Source organism: Hyperolius riggenbachi, chromosome 6 (genome assembly GCF_040937935.1).
Source record: "Hyperolius riggenbachi isolate aHypRig1 chromosome 6, aHypRig1.pri, whole genome shotgun sequence".
NCBI classification, from domain to species: Eukaryota; Metazoa; Chordata; class Amphibia; order Anura; family Hyperoliidae; genus Hyperolius; species Hyperolius riggenbachi.
This window is the reverse complement of record NC_090651.1, coordinates 365,957,341-365,980,163: the sequence shown is the minus strand read 5'-3', so window position 1 is coordinate 365,980,163 and position 22,823 is coordinate 365,957,341. Positions and strand designations below refer to the sequence as shown.

The 22,823-nt window shown below is 43.5% G+C and overlaps 1 protein-coding gene across 1 annotated transcript in view; it reads left to right on the top strand.

Moving 5' to 3' along the window:
• The window catches only part of LOC137521916 (IgGFc-binding protein-like), a 237,839-nt gene that overhangs the window by 5,745 nt on the left and 209,271 nt on the right, over window positions 1-22,823 (top strand). The window contains exon 2 of the mRNA XM_068241793.1: window positions 15,205-15,258. Coding sequence (XP_068097894.1) covers window positions 15,207-15,258 — 52 coding nt within the window. The 5' untranslated portion in view covers window positions 15,205-15,206. The remainder of the gene's footprint in view (window positions 1-15,204; window positions 15,259-22,823) is intronic.

Here is a 22,823-nt window from a genome sequence, read left to right as displayed (position 1 = left end):
TTAGGGTTAAAAAAAAAGTGGCGGCAGCCAACACCAGCCAAGTACATAACCAGGCAGCACCAGGTCATCAGTGGGTGGAGATAAATACAAATGTTATGTAGAAAATGTAAACTGCAGCCATTCTTACACTGTTAACGATAGGGTTCTCAAACTTTGCACAGTTGGCCACTGGGATTAATATTCATAAAAGTGGGCGGAGCCTACAAGAGCCAATCAAAATTAATCTAATAATTTTCAAGGGAAATATTATTATTATTGTTTATTGTATTTCTAATGTGCCAACATATTACGCAGACAATAAATATATACAATGATGACAGACATAACAAGGTTATACAACATAGAACAAAGTTATACATGCAAATTGTACAAGATACATGATCATGCAATATGGGCTGGTTAGGTAGGCCCAATAATACAAGTACAGGCTGTCATAGGACAGGAGCAGACGATCATGTAGGATACACCAGGGAATGGAGGACCATGCTAGAGGCTTACAATCTAAAGGGTGGGCTGGAAACACTAGGGGGGGCTGGGAAATATGTAATTGCTGCCATTCTTGCACTGTTAATGGCACAAGCCTCAAACCTGGTACAGTTGGTCATTGGGTGACTGGGGTTCAAATTCAGAAAAGGAGGTGGAGTCAAAAACAGCTAATCAGATTAGTTTTATTTCAATGGAAATGATTGATGCCAAAGACCGCAAAGCTAACAAACTTGGTCACTGATTAATTGAGTAATTGTGTGTTAGGGTTAGAAAAAGCGGCCGCAGCCAACACCAGCCAAATACATACCCGGGCAATGCCGGGTCATAGCTAGTTATGTATAAAGCTGTAATTGATTTGTTCACTGCATAAACTGTAATCCCTTATTGTCTTGTACTGTTAATTAACCAATTAACCAGTCAAATACTTAGGCAACACCGAGTCATCAGTGGGTGGGACAAATACAAATTTCACTGAGAAAATGTAAACTGCAGCAATTCTTACACTCTGAATGGCAGGGTTCTCAAACTTTGCACAGTTGGTCACTGGGTGACTGGGATTAATATTCATAAAAGTGGGAAGAGCCTACAAAAGTCAATCAAAATTAACTTATACATTTTCAAGGGAAATATTTAGTTACTGCCGTTCTTGCACTATTATTGGCACAAGCCTCAAACCTGGTACAGTTGGCCATTGGGTGATTGGGGTTGAAATTCAGAAAAGGGGGTGGAGCCACAAACAGCCAATCCGATTTGTTTCATTTCAATGCAAATTATTGATGCCAAAGACTTCAAAGCTCACAAACTTGGCCATTGAGCAATTGTGTGCTGGGGTTAGAAACAGGGGGCAGAGCCAACACCAGCCAAATACATACCTGGGCAATGCCGGGCCAGCAGCTAATATATATATATATATATATATATATATATATATATATATATATATATATATATATATATATATATATATATATACTGTATATATATATATATATTTGCACTTGCACACAATTTTGCTACTTTGTGGGTAATGTTTTCACTTCCTCATATTATGTATTTGTGAACAAAAAGTGTACATGAACACGCACACACTACATTTATTTTTTTTTTATAACAATTTTCTGCAGGAAATTGCATTATATAATAGATGAGCAATACCTTCATCTAAGTTAACCCATGTACACGTTAAATGTCTTTAAAAAAGGAAAAAATTCCCACAGATTATTATTATTTATATAGTGCTGACATCTTCTGCAGCGCTGTACATAGTATATTGTCTTGTCATTTAACTGTCCCTCAGAGGGGCTCACAATCTAATCCCTGTATCCTGTAGTGTAAGTATTGCAGTTTAGGGTTATTTTAGGGAGAAGCCAATTAACTTATCTGCAGGTTTTTCGGATGTGAGAGGAAACTGGGGTTCCCAGAGGAAACCCACAGAAACGCACAGACACGGGAAGAACAGGCAAACTTCATGCAGGTAGTGCCTTGGCTAGGATTTAACCAGAGACCCAGGACTGCAAGGCGAGAGAGATAACTACTTCGCCACGGTGCTGCCCGCAGATCCCGTATAATTGTCTAAGGCTGCTTTCACAGTGGGACGTTACAGGTGCACGTTAGAGCAGCCTGTAACGCAGCCCACCGCACAGCAATGAAAAATCAATGAGGCTGTTCACAGTGCGGACGTTGCGTTACATTGTAACGCTGCGTCACAAGACAACGTACTGCATGCAGTACTTTGGACGCGGTTGAGCCGCGTTAGACTGCTTGCACATGCTCAGTAATGTTGGGGAGGAGCGGAGAGCGGCCAGGCACATGGCTAATTATTATGCACTGCACGTTATGACGTGCAGTGTTTACTTCCTGGAGCAGCCGCTCTGTGCGGCGATTGGCCGGCGGGACCACGTGATGCCGCATGCGCACAAGAGTGCGCATCACGGCATCACTGACGCCAGAGTGAGCTGCACAACACGGCTCACTCTGACGTCCAGATCCAGCACCACCAGGCGTTGAGTTAGGGGGACGTTATGCGACCTTAACGCCCCCTCTAACGCAACGTCCTGGTGTGAAATTAGCCTAAATGTTCTCTAAAATGAAGTTATCTCCCAAATAGAGAGATAGTCAGAGAGTTTAACAGGCAGGAATTGACAGCACTGCTGCCTGCTGTGTATTCTGCATGACATTATCCTGCAGCCCACAACTCCCCAGCTGACTCAGCCTTTTCACAAATCTTAATCAGACTGAAGTTTGTAGTATTAGGAATTATTTCTGCATCCATGGATGAGAGTATTTGAATGAACCAGTTTGCAGAGTGCAGAACCATTGGACTGCAGCCCAGATATCAGGTTATTAATTAGAAAATGTAATTGTATAATCAACCAAGAGCTTTCTCTCTGACTCACCCAGTATCATGGCAAGGAATTCACTTATGCATGCAGGAGATCTGACTCCATGCCAAACGAGAGGTAAATGGGGTAATATATCACCACCGAGGTTTAATATCTGAAAGCAGCTTAGAAAGTGTCATAATATATCCAAATTTAGAGTTCTGCGCCAAACCCAATTACAGTGATGAGCACCTAACATAGATCACTGAAGCAGGCACACACAGCACAAAAACAAGGCCATTATTTAACAGTATAAATGGGGGGGAAACACTCCTGTGACATAACTTATTAACACTCGTATTTATGTGTTATAAATTGCCTTTGCCAACAACAACCTGGCTTACAGTACAACCACAGGAAGTAAAAGTAAAATAGCAGGAAATATAGATAAAAAGGGAAAAATAAAAAGGTTGGGTTCAAAATGCGTAAGAAATAAGTGCAACCTTTCGCCGTAATTTTGTAATACAGATAAACTGACAAATTATATCCCTGTCTCAAGAAGAGTTTAAAATTTAAATTATTTTCTGTGCATTGTCCATTTTTGTTAAACGTTTTTTTCAAGCGCTTTAGCAGAGCGATTATTTAAATCACTTCCTGACATCAGTCAGGAAGTGATTCATTTGTTGCCGAAAATGAATAAATACAATGTATTTATTCTTAAAAACGCGAACACAATCGCTGCACAAAGCGAGAACCCCCCATGAATAGATGGGCTAGTCCAAAATCTGTTGGTAATGTCAGATTTCTACTACTTACTGTAAATGACAGCAACATAGGAGAAAAGTAACTTATGGCTCACTTTACTCTGGAAGAGGTCCTTTAACCAGAATACGATCCAGCCACCTATATTAAAAATGCTTTGTGCAACACCAATCTGCCAATGTAAATACACTTTATTGGCAAGGACACAGTGGGACATATTCACTAAACACTGCTGAAATTACAGTGTGCGCAAGGAAAATAATCTAGTATTTAGGCCAGAAATTAATTAAAGCAGGTCTGAGATGAAAAACTAACTATAACAAGTAACTTGTCTATATAGCTTATCTAAAGTTTAGATAGTTTACACAGCAAATCTAGTTGCAATTGCAAATCTAGCTCCCCTCTGCCTCTGAAATCTTTGGCTAGTAACCTAACCTCCTCCTCCTTCTGCCCAGACTGAGCTCCCATAAGCCCTTGCTACTAAGGCTCAAAGTGCCTTGGCACTCTGGAGAAGCTGTGGGCGAGGCTTGTTTAGTTTATAGGGAATTCGAGTATTAAGGCCTCTTTCACAGTAGGACGTTGCGTTTGATGCAACGTTAAGGTCGCATAACGTGCCCCTAATGCAACGCATTGAAAGACTATAACTTGGACGTTATAGTACATTCTTTAGCCCTGCGTTTGGTGCGCTGTTTTCATCACACAGTGATGGAACGAAAACGGCGCATGCAACACACACAACGCAGCATATTTATTACTAAACGCACAGCATGCAGCACTTTCTAAATATTGCTACACGTTACACACAACGCAACGTGTGCACTGTGAATGTCGCACAGACTTAATATTGCTGCGCGTTAGCCCACGTTAAAACATTTTCTAACTGCGACTTTAACGTCCCACTGTGAAAGAGGCCTTAAACAAAAATAAAGTATTTGGCATGAGGAATGCCCTATAATCTATATGAAAGGAACACAATTATGCAATGAGTCAGGGCTGGTGCACACCGAGCGGCTTTTTGGGCGTTTTCAGATCCGCTTGCGGCTGCGGATCCGCTTGGTCAATGTATCTCAATGGGGTGGTGCACACCAGAGCGGCAGGCGTTTTGCAGAAACGAAAAATGCCTGGGTGAGGCATTTTTTGGATTTCGGATGCGTTTCTGCCTCAATGTTAAGTATAGGAAAAACGCAAACCGCTCTGAAAAACGCCTGTTCAGAGCGGTTTTGCAGGCGTTTTTGTTACAGAAGCTGTTCAGTAACAGCTTTACTGTAACAATATATGAAATCTACTATACTGAAAAACCGCAGCAGCAATCCGCAAAACGCTAGCAAAACGCCATAGAAAAATAAAAAAAAGCGTTTAAAAATCTGCTAGCATTTTGCGGATCTGCTAGCGGTTTTTGGTGTGCACCGGCCCTCAAAGTTTATCTCACATCCACTTTAAAGGGAACCAGAGAGGAAGCACCCTTGTGTATTTTACCATGTATATCAGTAAGAACATTAGAGAAAACACTTACCATGCTCTCTGTTTCCTCCTCACTGCTAAAAGTGTCTGTTAACAGCAGTCACAAGAATCCCAGACTGAGCAATTAAATCTGGCTTTGCTGGGAATGATTATTGCTGAGTCATTATAGAAAAGCCACAAGGGGGCAGGCTTGGGCTTGAAATAACACCACAGAAGACAGACTTAGCTATAATCTTTCTGTAGCAAAGCTAGACAGAGCAGCCTGACTTCTCAGTCGGGGATTCTTATCAGACGTGATAACAGTCAGATTACACAGAGAACAATGAAACAAAGGGCAGATTAGGTGTTTACTGTCATGTTCCCACTGATTTATAAGGTAAAATACAAGAGGGTGCTTCATCTCTGGTTCTCTTTAAGGGCTGGTGCACACCGAGCGGCTTTTTCAGCGTTTCTGCAGCCGCTTGCGGCTGCGGATCCGCTTGGTCAATGTATCTCAATGGGGTGGTGCACACCAGAGCGGGAGGCATTTTGCAGAAACGAAAAATGCTGAGGTGAGGCATTTTTTGGATTTCGTATGCGTTTCTGCCTCAATGTTAAGTATAGGAAAAATGCAAACCGCTCTGAAAAATGCCTGTTCAGAGCGGTTTTGCCGGCGTTTTTGTTACAGAAGCTGTTCAGTAACAGCTTTACTGTAACAATATATGAAATGTACTATACTGAAATCCGCTGCAGCAATCCGCAAAACGCTAGCAAAACGCCATAGAAAAATAAGAAAAAGCGTTTCAAAATCTGCTAGCGTTTTTCGGATCTGCTAGCGGTTTTTGGTGTGCACCGGCCCTAAGATGAAATAGGGCCCTAGGCAAGATAGCAGTTTTTGTTCCCCACTGATGGTCACCTGGCTTTCTTTAATAAGATTTGGTGGGGAGGCTAGCATCTCTCGGGGCCCTAAGCAACCGCTTAGGGTGCGTACACACATGCGACTATAGTCGTTTGAAACAATCGTTCCCCGATCATTTCAAACGACGATTGTTTAAAAAAAAAACAGCCAATGATTATTAAGTCAAACAATGGACGAGCTAGATCGTTAAAAACGAAAGATCTGTCCTGGCGGATTTTTTTAAACGACGATCGTTAGCAAAAGTTGTACATCGTTAAGAAACGGTCGTTCGTAGTAGGCAAGACATGCGCACTTCGTTTTATAGTCACAGCACATTAAATTTTCCCCTTGTGATGTAACGTTCATTCTATGATTGTGCCCAGTGACGCGTTGTATACTACAGGATTATACCATAATCTATATATTATAATAATCATATTATCTAGATGCTCTACTACATACCGACAGTATGAAATAGAAATGTAGTTATGTCATATGTGTAACGTTAGTTGTATAGTGTAACGTACGTTTTGAACTGTTCATTACGTGCGGGTGGAACAGATCGTTCGTTAAAAAAACCATCAGATTGTTACACACCTTTAAAAGCTAGGTTGTTCTTTTAAAAGATTGTTTGAGGTTCACAACGTACAATCATTCTCATATGTGTGTACTTAGCTTTAGGATTGTCTTGCGGATGATCCAGCTTGGATTTAGGCAATAGATGTAGCTTTGCACCTTCAGCCAGGAGGACCGTGAAGAGTTCAGAATTCTTCTTCACTCATCCCCAGGTATTGTAATACATACAAAAGAATAAGGACACACTGCACTTTACATTTTGTCATGCTGTGGAGGCTCATTTTATACAGATTTATAAGGCGTGTAAATAAACCAATCAAAAGCTGTAACTGCAGCATTTAATTGGGCCAGTTAAAGCTGCATACATTTGCATAAAATGTAGCATAAATTTGCATATCCTCAGAATAATTAGCATCTGATTAACCATCCCTAGCTAATGCAATAATAGGAGTTCAATAAATATTTACAGTATAAGGGCGTATAAATAAAATCTAATAAATTGTAAACTGAGAACTAGGACTGGCAATGCTTAGGAGAACTCACGGAGAAGCATGTGATCAGTTTGATCAGCTGATAGATTTGTAAGGCTCTGATTGGCTGGTCATGATCATGCATTAAACCAAAGTCGTCACAGCAAATCAGACACGTACAAATCTATCAGCTGATCAAACTGATCACATGCTTCTCCGAGAGTTCTCCTAAGCAGGGTCATCTCTACTGAGAAGCAAGCAAGGACAGGAAAATTCAGTTAAATTGGACCTGAACCCTTGCACATAGAGAACATAGAGAAATGCACGCTGTATGTATTTAGAGTTGAGCCTGTCTAATTCCCCCTCATCTGTGACTAATTAGAAGTAGAGATGGCCCGAACGGTTCGCGTGCGAATGGTTCCAGGCGAACTTTCGGTGGTTTGCGTTCGCCGGCGAAGGCAAACTTTTGCAGAAGTTCGATTCGTTCCCATAGTGCACCATTAGGGTCAACTTCTACCCTCTACATCACAGTCAGCAGGCACATTGTAGCCAATCAGCCTGCAATATCTCCTGGAGCCACTCCCCCCCCCTTATAAAAGGCAGGCAGCCCCGGGCTTTACACTCACTCATGTGCCTGCATTACTTAGGCCACATACACACATCAGACTATAGTCTTTAGAAAATGAAAGATCACAGACCAATCTTACCACCCTTCATGTAGTATGAGAGCCATACTCCACACAGTCTTTTCTATGGAGCTGAACTCCACATCAGAAAAAAATCTTTGCAAGATGCTGCACACACAGATGCTGCACAGACACAAAAGATCAGTATCTGCAAAAGATCTGTTCCTGCCAAAAATCCATTCCTGCAAATTGCAATGATAGTCTATGGGATCTGCAGATCATCATACACACATGATTTAACTGACATTCATCTGCAGATCAGATCCACCAGGATGGATTTTCAGATCTGCAGATGACTGCTTGATCTGCAGATGGATGTCAGTTAAATCATGTGTGTATGATGATCTGCAGATCTCATAGACTTTCATTGCAATTTGCAGGAATGGATTTTTGGCAGGAACAGATCTTTTGCAGATACTGATCTTTTGTGTCTGTACAGCATCTGTGTGTGCAGCATCTTGCAAAGATTTTTTTCTGATGTGGAGTTCAGCTCCATAGAAAAGACTGTGTAGAGTATGGCTCTCATACTACATGAAGGGTGGTAAGATTGGTCTGTGATCTTTCATTTTCCAAAGACTATAGTCTGATGTGTGTATGTGGCCTTAGTGATGGGACAGCTGCTGGCAGACTCTTATAGGAAAAGATTAGTTAGGCTCTTGTAGGCTTGTTAGCTTGCTCCTTGCTGATTCTTATTGCTAAAATAGCACCCCACAACAGCTCTTTTGAGAGCTAATGTTCTCCTGATGTGTTTTATTTTTGTGTTGCCCACTGACACTGCATTATACAGCCCTATCTGTTGCAGCTGGACCTTGGTAATTTTTATTACTGTGCCAGCCAGGCCCTGTCTAACTATCTATACTGGGACACCTACCTATGCCTACCTAACTACTGGGGCACCTACTTACCTATACGGGGACACCTACCTATGCCTACCTACCTATACTAGGGCACCTACCTATACTGGGGCACCTATCTATGCCTATCTACCTATACTGGGGCACCTACCTATGCCTACCTACCTATACTGGGTCTCCTACCTATGCCTAGCTAACTACTGGGGCACCTACCTATGCCTATATACCTATACTGGGACACCTACCTATGCCTACCTACCTATACTGCTACTCCTAACTATGCCTAGCTAACTACTGGGGCACCTACTTATGCCTATCTACCTATACTGGGACAGTATATAAATACTTAAATCAATAGTAATAATATAAAAAGTATTATTATTATTATTAGGGACCTTAGCCCGCTTAATAACGGGCTCTTGGTCCGTCACCGCCGCCACCTGTCAGAGCGCATGCGCACATCTGCTGGCCAGCCGACCCCCTGGCTGTCCTGCTCCAGTCCAACGGCTGTCCCTGCGGCACATGCGCAGTAGCACAAATGTAGACACACACACACACGGCCATGGGACGCAGAGACACAGGGGTTTTATTAGGTAGGATGATTATTGTTGTTGTTGTTGTAATACTACTAATAATAATAATAACAACAATTTGCACTGTGATCTGTGCTTTTGGAACATTATACCAAGGTGAAGTGCATTCAAGATCAATTCTTTCTCTTTTATCCCTTCCAGTTCATTAATATTCAGGATTTAATCACTGTACAATGACCCCCTCCAGTGGCCTCAATTGAAAATCCGATGTTTAGTGACAGTACATGAGCTCAGACGTATTGAAAAACAAATTGCCTGTCACTTCCATTCATTATTTAGGCACTTGTGTGATTAGATCTCATTACTCCTGCTTCCAACGCCTAATGCAATTGTTGTCTAACTTGTTTCTTAAATAGCAACCCTGCACCCTGGTGGCAGCTTTCCAAACTGCACTTAATCACCTGGTTTGATGATCTGCAGATAGGGCTGGTGCACACCAAAACCCGCTAGCAGATCCGCAAAATGCTAGCAGATTTTTAAACGCTTTTTTTTATTTTTATGAGGCGTTTTGCTAGCGTTTTGCGGATTGCTGCTGCGGTTTTCAGTATAGTAGATTTCATATATTGTTACAGTAAAGCTGTTACTGAACAGCTTCTGTAACAAAAACGCCTGCAAAACCGCTCTGAACAGGCGTTTTTCAGAGCGGTTTGCGTTTTTCCTATACTTAACATTGGGGCAGAAACGCATCCGAAATCCAAAAAATGCCTCACCCAGGCATTTTTCGTTTCTGCAAAACGCCTCCCGCTCTGGTGTGCACCACCCCATTGAGATACATTGACCAAGCAGATCCGCAGCCGCAAGCGGATCTGAAAACGCGGAAAAAGCCGCTCGGTGTGCACCAGCCCATACAGTGTAAATTGCTTTGGCTCTGAAAATTCCATTCAGTTATCAGATCTCCATAGACTGGAGAGAGAAGTTTATCTTTGTAAATAACCTTCAAGGATTGCCCCCCCCCCCCCTTCCTCCCTTCCTCCCTTCATAAGAGATTGCAATATTTTATTTTAAATTGATTCATATTTAATTTGGTACAAAAAAGTCTCTGCACTTATCATTATTAAACCCTTGCACTCACAAACTACATGCACAAAGCCATCTGTACCACAAACAGTGACAAAAGTAAAGCCTTTATTATTATTGGAGGACATTAGTTAAAGTGGAGCTGTAGAGAAAATAATGTATTGAATAAAATCAAATTTTTTTTTTTTTACAATATTCATTTACAAATTACTTAGTCTGTGTTTGCTCGGATCAGTTCATCTCGGCGTGCGGCTCTGAGAGCTGAGAGCTGGGCGCCATCATAGTAGCAATGCTACAATGCGCACCCCGCGTAGCGATAATTTGGGAGTCTGGAGGCTGCCAGACGCTGAATTACATCTCCTTCCTAGGTGCACCAAATCGGAGGGGGAATAGTATTTAAAGCGGATCCGAGATGAAAAACTAACTATAACAAGTAACTTGTCTATATATCTTATCTAAAGTGTAGATAGTTTACACAGCAAATCTAGTTGCAAACAGCTTTAATAGAATATGATCATTTCTTCCTGTGATACAATGACAGCAGCCATGTTGTTTATAAACATTACACAGAGGCAGGCTTATCTGTATCTTGAGCAAAAAAAACCTAATTCCCCCTCCTCCTCCCTCCTCCCCTCTGCCTCTGAAATCTCTGGCTAGTAATACCTCCCCCTCCTCCTGCCCAGACTGAGCTCCCATGAGCCCTTGCTACTGCCAAGGCTCTCTGAAAACCTGTGGGCATGGCTTGTTTAGTTTATAGGGAATTAGAGTATTAAAACAAAAATGTATTTGGCTTGAGGAATGCCCTATAAACAATAGGAAAGGAACACAATTAGGCAATGTGAAAAAGTTCATCTCGGATCCACTTTAACGTCGCTTTGGAGTTTAGCGGCAGCAGGGAGAGCTGTCATTAGGTTCTCCCTGTGCCGAACTGAGCGGCGCCATCATAATATGTACTCGTGTTTGCCCATTGTAAAATCTTTCCTTACCCTGATTTCCATTCTGAAATGTATCCCGGGTGGTGACATCTTTAGTTCTGCCAGGTGATCTCTGCAGAATGTTTGTTTACTGAGAGCGCTAAAGCTAGAATAAAATATACCAGGTCTCTCAGAATACCTGGGGAAGTGGGGGTGGGGGGGATTTCATTCACATAGCAGACCTGTAACCAAATCACTGAAAGGCAACAACTTTGACAGTTCTATAGCCAGTGGCATAGCTAGAGATCATGCACAGCAAAACTTTAATGGGCTCCTCAGATGTCGGCACTCTTAAGCAATGCCCACTGCCCCAGTGCCCCTACCATATGGAAATGAGTTACCTGGGCAATTTACATTCTCAGGCAAACAACACTGCACATAGGCCATGGGCACTGAGACAAAGTCGGAGGGTGGAGGAACATAAGAAATGTAATGGTGAATACATTAAGTACCATCTGGGCCCCCTCTTCTCCGGGTCCCCATATCAGTTGCTAGGGCTCCTATGGCTCTAGCTACGTGCCTGTCTAGAGCTCTTAAAGTTGATGTAAACTCAAGGCTCAACCAACTTAAAGTAAACCTGAGATGGTGAAATAAAAAGATTTTATACTTGGCTGGGGCTTCCTCCAGCCCCATGAGTACAGATGCATCCCTCACCATCTTCCCGAGTGCCTCCGTTCAGTTGCAATCAGCCCCAGCAATCTGGCTCAGTCATGCCAGTCGGCTCTTCTGCACATGTGCCGCCCCTCCTCACATGTGCAGAAGAGCCGACTGGCACGACTGAGTCAGATTACAGGAACTGATTGTGGCCGAAGGGAGGCACTCAGGAGGACAGCGAGGGAGGCATCGGTGCTCATGGGGTCTAGGAAGCTCAGAGTAAGTATAAAATCTTTTTATTTCGTCATCTCAGGTACACTTAAAAACACAGTAATAATGATTAAAAGGGCCAGTCAGGAATTACCATAACGTTTCCCCTACAATACGTCATTTGTAAGCCACAATACCTAACCCTGAAATGTTTCCCAGCTATAGGAGGACAGGTAGGTAGGTATACAAATAGGATTGTTCAAATCACACCTTCTGGCTAATTAGTGGCTATTGGCAACCATCCCTTTATACCGGTTGTTTGTCTTAAGTAGAAAAGCTCGTTAATAATCATTAGCACGGGTTGGGTCATGTTTGTGATATTTATAGCTGTAATTATGACAAATCTATATATTATATAATGCAGATAAGATGACACATGCTAATCAGGCGATACCAGGGTCACCCTAAGGCCTGGAACCCACTGAAATCAGCAAACGCAAAACGCAACCGCTAGCGTTTTGTCTGAGCGGTTTGCAAGCGAATTCATGCGCGTTTTTGGTCATGTTTTGCAACATTGTATTTTTTTGCCCAGCGGGTGTGTAGCGTTTTGCGTTTTGCGTTTTTATCCTGATTGGTCCTGAATTATTTTTCATTTTGTTACAGTGTGCTGAACCGCAAAACGCTAGCAAAACCGCTCAGTTTAGGTTTTGCTGAGCGTTTCTGCTAGCGTTTTAATACTTTACATTGAAGCGCTAACGCTCCCAAAATGCTGCAGGTCCTGCGTTTGCGTTTCTGGGAAACGCAAACGCTCCTGTGGAAGTTGCCATCCATTAACATTAGCCCAGCGTTTTGACAAACTGCTAGCGTATCGCAGTGCTGCCAAAACGCTGCCAAAAGCGCTCCTGTGGGTTCCAGCCCTTATAGTACGACTTTCAGTAAGTGTTAGGGTGGGGACTGGGGAGGAATGGAGAGAAGGTTATCATTGTGGCTGCAATAGAGGCACCTTGTTTCATCCAAAATCCCCAAATGTGCAGCAGAATTTATCCTCCCACCTTTGAGTAGAGCAGGGATTCTTAGGCCTCTTTTCCATGGACTGTTGATAGGCAGTAAAATGCCTCTCAAACTCTCACAACTGCTCACTGCTGCCTTGTAACTGCTTGCTGCTGCTTGCTAACTGCTCCCTGCTAACTGCTTGTTGCTGCTTGGTAACTGCTCACTGCTGCATGGTAACTGCTTGCTGAGCACACAGTTCGTGGAAAAGAGGCCATAACCAGGGTTCCATAGAACCTTCTACGAGAAGCCTTCAGGGGTTCCATGCCATGTTTGACACTTACATGAGACAAAGCAGTACCTGTAGCAGCTGCCGACCCAAGTGGCGCACTAGCGCATGCGCAGTATCCGCCGACCTCGCCAAGTCAGCGAGGTTGGTGGCTTCCAGGGGCTGGAGGAAGCCCCAGGTAAGTAAATCAGTTTTTATTGTTATTATTATTTATTTATTTGCCTGATATTTCCTTTAAGGAGAAACTTTAGTTCAAAAGAGGAAAAAAATAAATCAATACATTGAAAACTGAGAAGTTAAAAAGTAGAAGAGAGATCAAGAAATGATTGATATTCGCCATGAAATGTGTTCATATTGTTTGATTCACAATCGTCCTGCAGGTCATCATATTTACTACTGGCAGACATGAAAAAAAACTATACAGCAACTGCCATTATCTATAACCCGCTAACAATGCCATAGGCTAAAAGCTTGTTTTTTTATAGGTATACATATGCACAGAGGGTTACTTGGCAGTTGGAAACAGCCGTTATTTCCCACAATGCAACGAGCTTTACAGACAGGAAACTGTTAGGATCTAGGTCCTGACATCACACTGTGGGAGAAGTTTCACCACAATATCAGCCATACAGACCTCCCTGATAATCTATTCGAGAAAAGGAAAAGATTTCTCATGGGAAAGCGGGTATCAGCTACTGATTGGGATGAAGTTCAATCTCTTTAACCACTTGAGGACCGTGGGCTTACACCCCCCTAGTGACTAGGCTATTTTTTTTTACAATATAGGCCACTGAAGCTTTAAGACCTCACTGCAGGGCAGTACAACTTAGCACACAAGTGATCCCCCCCCCTCCCCGCCCCCCTTTTCTGCCCACCAACAGAGATTTCTGTTGGTGGGCTTTGATCCCTGCTGTTATGTTTATGTATTTTTTTTTATATATTTATTTGTTCTGTGTCTCTTAATACATTTTACTATTTGTTTTCTTTTTTTTTTTTTTATCCCCCGCCAGCCAATCCCAGCGACCGACTCTCATAGACATCAGCCTATGAGAGCTGATTTCTCTCCTGCCTCCCAGGATCACAGTGCTATAGCATGTAAATAGGCGGCCATTTAAATGTTTCGCCATCTAACAGTCTCCTTGTGGTGATCACTGCTGGGAGACTGATGAGGGAGCGGAGCTCCATCATTCTAGCGGAGATGCGCGCGCATCGGCGCACGATCTCCTGCAAAACCCCGCCCCAGGACTTGATGCCAATTGGCGTTAGGCGGTCCTTGGGGCTGCCGGCGTGTTCACACCATTTGGTGTAACGCGGTCATTATGTAGTTAACAGTTAAGCCACAGAGGAGAGTTTTAAAGCAAGTGAACACATCCAATAGTTATCAAAGCATGTGCCAGAAGTAAGTTAGTAAGGGCTGGTGCACACCGAGCGGCTTTTTCAGAGTTTCTGAAGCCGCTTGCGGCTGCGGATCCGCTTGGTCAATGTATCTCAATGGGGTGGTGCACACCAGAGCGGGAGGCGTTTTGCAGAAACGAATCCTCCCGGGGTGAGGCATTTTTTGGATTTCGGATGCGTTTCTGCCTCAATGTTAAGTATAGGAAAAACGCAAACCGCTCTGAAAAACGCCTGTTCAGAGCGGTTTTGCCGGAGTTTTTGTTACAGAAGCTGTTCAGTAACAGCTTTACTGTAACAATATCTGAAATCTACTACACCAAAACCGCTACACAAAATTGCAAAACGCTAGCTGAAATGCTACAGAAAAAGAAGAAAAAGCGTTTCAAAATCTGCTAGCATTTTGCGGATCTGCTAGCGGGTTTTGGTGTGCACCAGGCCTTACTCAGTATTAAGTAAAACCTCTTTTGGCACATATTACAATGGTCGAGCAGAGAGTCGAACAGGAAAAAAAACGTATTGTTAGTTCTTGAAGCTAAGTACTGTGCTGATGTAGAAACTGGTATAGACCAATATTACAAGCAGTATTTGTAACATGAAACCAACAACTTGAAGGGGTGTAAATAATTGTTTATTGTTGTTTAATTTCCAGAGATGGGGGCCCAGGGGATCCTGTTGCTGATTGCACTGATTGCAGCTTATTCAGGTGAGTGATTATTGTGATTGCTGGGTTCAGTTTATGAATAATAAAATAATAAAATAATGAAATGTAAACTCACAATTACTGTATTATTATTATTATTGATTTATATAGCGCTAATATATTCTGCAGCGCTGTACAAAGTAAGAAACAAACATGGGGTACTGAAAAATACAAACAATGCTATACACCAATACACAAAATACAGAGCTGGTACAAAATACAGAATCGATAGAAACAACAGTACTGGTAAATACAGTGAATAAATGTGTAACAAATTCTAAGACGCAAAACAGTGAGAGAGCTCTGCCCTTGCCATCTTACAGTCTAAAGCATACATGTAAAACTCCGGCCCACGATCCATATCTGGCCCTCAGAGCCATTCAATTTGGCCCTCAATTGGTTTCTCCACTTTGCATTATGTTTGGCCCACTCTAGGCCACCAGGGAAGCTACACTGGAGGTGAAGCCCTAGATCACCAGGAAAGCCATATCGGGGAAGTGGGGGGAAAAGCACTAAACACACTAGGGAACTGTATAGGAGGACCATTAGACGCCAGGGTACTGTATATGGGTTGGAGGGGAGCCATTAGATGCCAGGGTACTGTATATGGGTTGGAGGGGAGCCATTAGACACCAGGGTACTGTATATGGGTTGGAGGGGAGCCATTAGACACCTGGTAACTTTATAAAGGGAGTAAGGTTGCCAGTAGACATTAAGGTTGGCATGCGACCAGGTCCCAGTGTACAATTTCGTCTCACTTCTCCTTCTGTCCCCGCTTGAAACTCTTTTAAAGGAAAACTGTTAGAAGTATATGAAGGCTGCCATATTTATGTCCTCTTGAACAATACCAGTTTTTAAGCAATAACTGGTATTGCTTAAAAGGAAATAAATATGACTACCTCCATATCCCACTAACGTCAGTTCTCCTTTTAAGGCCCGGTTCACATTAGCGGTGGCCGTCCGGAATCGCCGTGCCGGAGCCGGACCGCTTGCAGAACGGACGGAACGGACGCACGGCATAGCAATGAAAGCCTATGCGTCCGTTCACATGCGTCCATTCTGCCGGACCGGAGCCGGACCGGATCCGGACCGGATCCGGACTCCGGCGTCCGTTCCAACATGCGCTATTTTTTGGTCCGGCTCCTCCGGCAGCCGTATCCGGGGCGGAGCCGGACTGCACCATCCGGCCAATACAAAGCTATGAGAACCGGAGAGCGCACAACACACTGGCTAAAAATCCGGATGTTCTACCCCACTTCCTATGCGTATTGAAGCGGCGATTTTGGATGGGGACACATGGGCAAGCATTTTGGAGTGGAGCAGCAGTGACTTTAAACGTGCTGGAGATGTTGGCAGTATGTCGGAGGTGGAGGTGAGTGCTAAACAGCGGAGGGCCTGATTCCACAGGTCCCCCTTCTGCTGACCTCCCAGACCCCAACATTTTTATTTGGTTTGTACTAACTTTTGCCAAACGGATCCGGATCGCATCCTGATGAACACCTGATGCAACCTGACCGGATCCGGATCGGATCCGGATCAGAACCGTACGGTTCCGATCCGGATCCGGTCCGGATCCGGTCAGGTCATCCGGTCCGTTTGGCAGAGAACCGCAAGTGTGAACCGGGCCTAACTTCCCTGGCAGTAACCCCAGATCAGATTCAGGACAATGAAAAGAAGCCATGAGCAGTAATCCACTACAGGGTTACAGTGCCACCTGGAGGATAAATGGAGAATTGCAGGGAGGTGAGTAAGTGCTGGGCTGCTGCAGATATCTCTATAGCGGTATGATTTTTCCTGGTTTTAGGGTATAAAAGACATCCAGACATAATTATACCGCCAGGGAGAAGGAGCATTAAACCCAGATGTTCAAATAAAGCTAAAATTCATGACAACAAAGCCAAATGAACAGAGAAAAAACAGAAAACTTTGAAAAGTCTAATTAATCCCAAAATGAAGCCAAATTTTCAAAACAACCAGGTTGATAAATGTATGTTACTTGTGGAACTGGAATTTTCAAACTGAAAGACCGATTTTGTAGCTTTGTTTGCCTGCAGTTATTTTTCTACCCATACAGGCTTACAGCCTAGATCCTGTCTACTTCCTGTTGGCTACAAGTCACACCTTCTCAGGTAGACACTGGTGTCTACTGTAATACAGGGATGTTGGGAAATGTAGTTTGGAATCTACTGTCCGTCCTACTTTGGGTGTGACATGGTAATAACTGACTGACCCTCCTGTACTGTGCATATAATTATACGGGCCAAACTGTAAAAAAAATTGCTGTTAGAGTTCCCATTCAGGCCGGGTGCACACCAGAGATGTGGCGAACATCTCCAAATCCGTGGGGCTCTTACTACTTCCGGGTCGCACTGACCCGGAGTAGTACGCCTGCGCTGCCCGGCGGAGCGCGTCCTAGATCGCGCTCCTGTTGCCGGGCACTTCTGCGTGTGTGCATGACGTCGTCACGCTCATGCGCAGAGAGTGCCCGGCAACAGGAGCGCGATAAAGGACGCGCTCAGCCGGGCAGCGCAGGCGTACTACTCCGGGTCAGTGCGACCCGGAAGTAGTAAGAGCTCGAGAGATGTTCGCCGGGCGAACAGTTCGCCACATCTCTAGTGCACACATGGCAGAAATGCTTGCGGAGCGTAAAACGCTGCATTTTACACAGCAATGTTAGTCTATGGGACGCAGAAGGACCAGCGTTTCACTTGTGATTTACAGTAAGCGTTCTGCAGACGCTGGTAGTGTTGCATCATATGCAGGCTGGCTGCCAAAACGCACATCCTGAAAGTCTATGGTAACGCATAAGCATTGCATTTTCCATGCCTTTTATTAAAAAGTAAAGATCTCTGATATGTTTCCGCTTCCTGTTGTCTTCCTAATGATTTGCATATGTTTAATTAAAAAAATGCATAGAAAAAGCATATGTGTTTTTTATTAGCGAACTGCAAACGCATGAAAAACGCATCAGCATAAAAAAAGCAAAACGCAAATGCACCAAAAACGCGATACAAAAACGCAAACGCACCTGCGGAAAACACCAGAAAAAAACGTTATGCGATATGTGAACCCAGCCTCGATCTCAGACACTCATAGCTGGCTGCAAATTGAAATATATTTCAGTACTTTTAAGCGATAATAAAATGACACAAATAATTATGTAAAACTAAAATGTGTCCTATCGGTTTTTGAACAAAAGCGGGGTATCAATTAAAAACAGCACTTTCAAAAAGCCCTGTCCTGGTAAGTAGCATTGCTCACATGTAGCAGAAATGATGGGTAATGATGTGATCAGTATGGCAGATGTGCAGGGCTCTGATTTGCTGCAACCACTTCCTGCTTTAGCGCCATACAGGAAATGATGCGTGAATGCGTCACCACCAGCAAACCAGAGCCTTAAAAATCGATCACCTTCTTCACTTGTGTTGTTACACACAAACACTAGTCCTCTGGGATACCCCTTGGCCCAGGCAAACCAAACAGCTGCTTTGGGGCTCACCATCCAACAGCAAGGGCCTCCCATCCTGTCAGCAAAAATCTATTAACCCTTCGCACACTCACATGCAAATGTTCAAACAATTGCATTCACAGATTCACTCATCCAGGCACAACTGTTATCCCTACAGCTAAATTAAAAGCCAGGGTTTTAGTTCACAGAAGAATGCATTCTTATGCTTAATCACCTATACTGCGCAGAAGTACCCAGGTAAACATAGGTGTCCTAACTCTGGCCCTGTAACATGCATAGTGCAGACATGCAAACACATTCATTGCATCAAACCTATCAATGGATTAGGAGCACACATCCTAACTTCCTCTCCTGGGAAAGACAGTGCATCTTACCAATCGCACAAGGGAGCTAATGTTATGTGTCCATGTGCACCATGCGCATACACCAGCATAAGCTGTCTGCATGCTGATAAACATACAGGGGAAGGGGGGAGTGCACCGAATTGGACCCTAGCCACAGGGGTCAATGACAAGAATAAACATACATATATCCAGGCACATCGCCTCTAGTTAGGACATTAAATAAATTATTAGGGAAAGGGAGGTGCTGAAGGGGGTGTGGCTAGAAAACAGCAAAAATCTATTAACCCTTCGCACACTCACATATATGTATGTTTATTCTTGTCATTGACCCCTGTGGCTAGGGTCCAATTCGGTGCACTCCCCCCTTCCCCTGTATGTTTGTCAGCATGCAGACAGCTTATGCTGGTGTATGCGCATGGTGCACATGGACACATAACATTAGCTCCCTTGTGCGATTGGTAAGATGCACTGTCTTTCCCAGGAGAGGAAGTTAGGATGTGTGCTCCTAATCCATTGATAGGTTTGATGCAACGAATGTGTTTGCATGTCTGCACTATGCATGTTACAGGGCCAGAGTTAGGACACATAACATTAGCTCCCTTGTGCGATTGGTAAGATGCACTGTCTTTCCCAGGAGAGGAAGTTAGGATGTGTGCTCCTAATCCATTGATAGGTTTGATGCAATGAATGTGTTTGCATGTCTGCACTATGCATGTTACAGGGCCAGAGTTAGGACACCTATGTTTACCTGGGTACTTCTGCGCAGTATAGGTGATTAAGCATAAGAATGCATTCTTCTGTGAACTAAAACCCTGGCTTTTAATTTAGCTGTAGGGATAACAGTTGTGCCTGGATGAGTGAATCTGTGAATGCAATTGTTTGAACATTTGCATGTGAGTGTGCGAAGGGTTAATAGATTTTTGCTGTTTTCTAGCCACACCCCCTTCAGCACCTCCCTTTCCCTAATAATTTATTTAATGTCCTAACTAGAGGCGATGTGCCTGGATATATGTATGTTTATTCTTGTCATTGACCCCTGTGGCTAGGGTCCAATTCGGTGCACTCCCCCCTTCCCCTGTATGTTTGTCAGCATGCAGACAGCTTATGCTGGTGTATGCGCATGGTGCACATGGACACATAACATTAGCTCCCTTGTGCGATTGGTAAGATGCACTGTCTTTCCCAGGAGAGGAAGTTAGGATGTGTGCTCCTAATCCATTGATAGGTTTGATGCAATGAATGTGTTTGCATGTCTGCACTATGCATGTTACAGGGCCAGAGTTAGGACACCTATGTTTACCTGGGTACTTCTGCGCAGTATAGGTGATTAAGCATAAGAATGCATTCTTCTGTGAACTAAAACCCTGGCTTTTAATTTAGCTGTAGGGATAACAGTTGTGCCTGGATGAGTGAATCTGTGAATGCAATTGTTTGAACATTTGCATGTGAGTGTGCGAAGGGTTAATAGATTTTTGCTGTTTTCTAGCCACACCCCCTTCAGCACCTCCCTTTCCCTAATAATTTATTTAATGTCCTAACTAGAGGCGATGTGCCTGGATATATGTATGTTTATTCTTGTCATTGACCCCTGTGGCTAGGGTCCAATTCGGTGCACTCCCCCCTTCCCCTGTATGTTTGTCAGCATGCAGACAGCTTATGCTGGTGTATGCGCATGGTGCACATGGACACATAACATTAGCTCCCTTGTGCGATTGGTAAGATGCACTGTCTTTCCCAGGAGAGGAAGTTAGGATGTGTGCTCCTAATCCATTGATAGGTTTGATGCAATGAATGTGTTTGCATGTCTGCACTATGCATGTTACAGGGCCAGAGTTAGGACACCTATGTTTACCTGGGTACTTCTGCGCAGTATAGGTGATTAAGCATAAGAATGCATTCTTCTGTGAACTAAAACCCTGGCTTTTAATTTAGCTGTAGGGATAACAGTTGTGCCTGGATGAGTGAATCTGTGAATGCAATTGTTTGAACATTTGCATGTGAGTGTGCGAAGGGTTAATAGATTTTTGCTGTTTTCTAGCCACACCCCCTTCAGCACCTCCCTTTCCCTAATAATTTATTTAATGTCCTAACTAGAGGCGATGTGCCTGGATATATGTATGTTTATTCTTGTCATTGACCCCTGTGGCTAGGGTCCAATTCGGTGCACTCCCCCCTTCCCCTGTATGTTTGTCAGCATGCAGACAGCTTATGCTGGTGTATGCGCATGGTGCACATGGACACATAACATTAGCTCCCTTGTGCGATTGGTAAGATGCACTGTCTTTCCCAGGAGAGGAAGTTAGGATGTGTGCTCCTAATCCATTGATAGGTTTGATGCAATGAATGTGTTTGCATGTCTGCACTATGCATGTTACAGGGCCAGAGTTAGGACACCTATGTTTACCTGGGTACTTCTGCGCAGTATAGGTGATTAAGCATAAGAATGCATTCTTCTGTGAACTAAAACCCTGGCTTTTAATTTAGCTGTAGGGATAACAGTTGTGCCTGGATGAGTGAATCTGTGAATGCAATTGTTTGAACATTTGCATGTGAGTGTGCGAAGGGTTAATAGATTTTTGCTGTTTTCTAGCCACACCCCCTTCAGCACCTCCCTTTCCCTAATAATTTATTTAATGTCCTAACTAGAGGCGATGTGCCTGGATATATGTATGTTTATTCTTGTCATTGACCCCTGTGGCTAGGGTCCAATTCGGTGCACTCCCCCCTTCCCCTGTATGTTTGTCAGCATGCAGACAGCTTATGCTGGTGTATGCGCATGGTGCACATGGACACATAACATTAGCTCCCTTGTGCGATTGGTAAGATGCACTGTCTTTCCCAGGAGAGGAAGTTAGGATGTGTGCTCCTAATCCATTGATAGGTTTGATGCAATGAATGTGTTTGCATGTCTGCACTATGCATGTTACAGGGCCAGAGTTAGGACACCTATGTTTACCTGGGTACTTCTGCGCAGTATAGGTGATTAAGCATAAGAATGCATTCTTCTGTGAACTAAAACCCTGGCTTTTAATTTAGCTGTAGGGATAACAGTTGTGCCTGGATGAGTGAATCTGTGAATGCAATTGTTTGAACATTTGCATGTGAGTGTGCGAAGGGTTAATAGATTTTTGCTGTTTTCTAGCCACACCCCCTTCAGCACCTCCCTTTCCCTAATAATTTATTTAATGTCCTAACTAGAGGCGATGTGCCTGGATATATGTATGTTTATTCTTGTCATTGACCCCTGTGGCTAGGGTCCAATTCGGTGCACTCCCCCCTTCCCCTGTATGTTTGTCTGCATGCAGACAGCTTATGCTGGTGTATGCGCATGGTGCACATGGACACATAACATTAGCTCCCTTGTGCGATTGGTAAGATGCACTGTCTTTCCCAGGAGAGGAAGTTAGGATGTGTGCTCCTAATCCATTGATAGGTTTGATGCAATGAATGTGTTTGCATGTCTGCACTATGCATGTTACAGGGCCAGAGTTAGGACACCTATGTTTACCTGGGTACTTCTGCGCAGTATAGGTGATTAAGCATAAGAATGCATTCTTCTGTGAACTAAAACCCTGGCTTTTAATTTAGCTGTAGGGATAACAGTTGTGCCTGGATGAGTGAATCTGTGAATGCAATTGTTTGAACATTTGCATGTGAGTGTGCGAAGGGTTAATAGATTTTTGCTGTTTTCTAGCCACACCCCCTTCAGCACCTCCCTTTCCCTAATAATTTATTTAATGTCCTAACTAGAGGCG